This window comes from Glycine soja, chromosome 13, assembly GCF_004193775.1.
Source record: "Glycine soja cultivar W05 chromosome 13, ASM419377v2, whole genome shotgun sequence".
In the NCBI taxonomy this organism is placed as follows: domain Eukaryota; kingdom Viridiplantae; phylum Streptophyta; class Magnoliopsida; order Fabales; family Fabaceae; genus Glycine; species Glycine soja.
The window spans coordinates 17442574-17446051 of NC_041014.1; the positions used below are offsets into that span (position 1 = coordinate 17442574).

Here is a 3478-nt window from a genome sequence, read left to right on the forward strand (position 1 = left end):
ACTTTTTTATACTTTAAAGAAATAAAAACAAATCAAACCAATCCGTATGCAAATTGCAATCTTATATTTGCATTCTTTTAATACTACACAAATTGTACAGTTTTATCTCATGATGACTTAAACAATACTTGTACTCACAATCTTCCTTCTTGAACCAGCTTTTAAATTGAACCCGATCCGATCTCAATTCGAATAATTAATTTTTATTGTAATAGTGGAAAGGAGTAGGACACCTATTTTATATTAGAATCTAACAACACATTGATGGAACACAAGAACATAAATATTCAAAATATATATTTTTTACTTCTCAGAATTCTAGTAACAAAACCATCACTGAAACATAAACTAGACATGAATAAGTTAGAAGGAAGTGGATGAGAAAGAAAAACAAACTAATTGGCTGCTTCAAAATGACTGAAATTCAACATGAAAACTTAGATTTTGTTGAATGCAACAATGTCACAGCTTTGGACATACTCATTGATGGGCTCAACTGTGAGAGTCTCCTCAACAAGGGTGTCCACAGATACAAGGTCATCGACAATAGTTAACATGATCTGCAACTTCTTGATCCCATAACCAACAGGAACCAGTTTGGCTGTGTCAACACCAACAAAACATGTTGTTCACATCATAATATATTGAAGTTAAACACAACAGATATTTACAGGAAAAACTAACAAAGTTCAACATACATGCTCCCCACAATAGACCAGGCATCTCAACACTGCGAACAGCCTCTTCCAGCTTCTTCATGTCTGTTTCATCATCCCAAGGCTTAACGTCAAGCAGAACAGAAGATTTGCCACCTAAAAAAGGCCAATGTTTGATAGTTTTAAGCACTCACTCAATTGGAAAACAAGAAAAGAAGAACAAATAGAACAATGTAATTTCACCATATAACTAAATATTATCACTAACAAATGTAACAAGCAATGAAGTGAGTTATATAAATTCAAGGAACATATTTTATCTCTGAAATGCTTTCACAAAAAGCAAAGATTAAGTCAAGAGTTGAAAGACATCTCACTCTCTTTCTTCTTGGTAGACTTCTTAGCAGCCTCCCTTTCCTCTGCTGCCTTTTTGTCTTCCTCAGTCTCATCGCCAAAGAGATCAAGGTCATCATCATCTTCAGCAGCAGAAGCATCCTGACAAATTCAAATAAAACCCCAATAACCAAACTAGTTGAAGACTTCAGGTAATTAGCTAATAAGCCTAGCCACCTAGGTAAAAGTACTAACACAGCAATAATCAACAGTTATAGTTATAATATACATTTGGAGCAATGATGTGGGATGGATTATAATACAAAAAATATTTTGAAAAGTTATGAGCAATGAGTGGAATGGTTTAGAGGGCTCATCACCTCATCCAAACCCTATCCTACCACTCCAACTCCAACAGTCAAATCCAAGGGATTTGAGGCAAAGTGAGGGGATACACTAGTTTTGAAAAAAAAAAAAGGAAATTACTATATTTTAAAAAAAATTACATATCACAGCCCACAGTCCACTCACTTTATTCAAAATGAAAATTATATTAAGTATTTACACTCCCCAGTCCCCACCATTTTCCCTCACTCAAGCCACTCAATAAAATAATTAACATGCAAAGCATATAATATCATATGTGATAGGGAAAATCTCAAATAACCAACTTGATGTTTCATCCATTTTCAACTTTCATACATGTAGTTTATTTTATAACAAATGACCCCAAAAGTCCAGTATATAATTAAAAATGTTAAATTTTGATAGTCTAAAAGTCCTGTAACCATAGGTCACATCAGAAACATGTGCCTTGCAAAAAATGGAGGTTCGGTAGTTTCCAAGCTCACTTCCACAACACTAAAATTAACATTTTTTTATTCTAACCCAAACTTCAAGCAACTGCTTTGGAAACAACTGAAAAACACCATGAGGTTGTTTATAACTTAAACTTTGTAATGATAGGCAACTATGTTGTGCCAAATACACAAAAGATATGAACATGACTACGTAATCAAGTTCTACTTTTTTTTACTAAATATCAAAATTGCATTACATAACTAAAATTACGTTTAAAATTTCAAAGATACAGACATCACAACCATGAAGTAACTTAAAAGTAAAAAATAAAAAAGTATATGCACACCGGTTTCGCAGGAGCAGCCTCCGCTGGAGCAGAAGCTTTGCCACTGAATCTCACCCCTTGAGCATTGCCGGGGAAGCTTCAAATCCAGAAAAAGGAAGAATTAATAAACAAGCAAAATAGATTGCAAATTCACAAACCCAAATAAAACCTAAATTTTGAATCACAAAAAGATCAAAACAAAAGACACCCAATTGCAAATAAGAGCAAAAAGAACAAACCTTGCAGCAAGCTGAGATGAGACAACCTCGTACCACTTGGCAGCATTGGGAAAAGAGTCACCTGGCTTCTCCAAAACAGCACCATACACTTTGATGTCGTCCTTTGTGAACTGATCCCTGAAAACCAAGAGACACCCAGATGAAGGATTGATCAGAAACATGAAAATAGTTGCTAAAAATTAAAACTTTTTTATTTAGAAATAAAGGAGTAGCAAGAAAAAAAAAAAAGGAAAATTGAGTGGATAATAGTGTGCTTACCCAGAAACGTAGACCTTCCCAGAGAGGAAGTCGTCGAGGGACTTGAGACCTGATTCTGTGTGGAGATTTGAGAAGGTAACGGCCATTTTGAAGAGAGTGGCACGAATTGGAGGCTGCTTGGACTGGGAAAAAGCTAGAAGGGCAATAGGGATGGTTCGATGATTGATATTTATAGTAGGAACAAACCCTAGTTGAGATGCAAGTGAATAAAGGTATATTCTCTCCCAAATATGTGTCACACTTGGATCCAATTCTAACCGATGTTTTATGATTATGTCATGCACGGTGATGATTTACACTACAAATTTTGATGTGTTTTAGGAAAACAATTTTTTTATATTATTATAATTATAATTTAAATATATTTTTTATTTTATAAATACACACATATATATATATATGTATATATATATATATATATATTTAAAATATGTTTGTACGAAAATAATTTTAAGTTTTAAAACATATTTAAATGATTTTAAATTCATAATCATAAATATATTACTTTATTTTCATTTATGTAACCCTATTTTAAAAAAACACATTATCTTTGTAAATATATTCATGTGTAAAAAGAAAGATTAGATTAGATGCAGATATTTATGTTAATATATATTTTATGATAGATAAGATATTATAGCAAAATATTTATCACTATAATTAAAGTTTTTTTATTCTTAGAAATTGAACTTAATTACTAATAATTTATAATAACTTGCACACATTTTTCAATCAATTAATTTAGACTCTCTTAATCCATGGCTAAAGTATAGTAAACTTGAATGGTTTCTCTTTAATTAAACTTTGAAATTTACGGGAAAAGTTATTTATGGGTGTATATGGATTTGTATTTTAAAAGACGTTTC

The 3478-nt window shown here is 32.0% G+C and overlaps 1 protein-coding gene across 1 annotated transcript; it reads right to left on the reverse strand.

Annotated features, from left to right (window-relative positions):
• Nucleotides 1–261: 261 nt before the first annotated feature.
• On the reverse strand, nt 262–2775 carry LOC114382626 (elongation factor 1-beta 2-like). The gene is made up of 6 exons (XM_028342181.1): nt 2613–2775; nt 2355–2471; nt 2137–2212; nt 1034–1151; nt 699–812; nt 262–601 (listed from the first exon to the last, which is right to left on the reverse strand). Exons 1-6 carry the CDS (start codon nt 2696–2698, stop codon nt 438–440), a joined length of 675 nt encoding a protein of 224 aa, XP_028197982.1. The 5' UTR covers nt 2699–2775; the 3' UTR covers nt 262–437.
• Nucleotides 2776–3478: the final 703 nt, after the last annotated feature.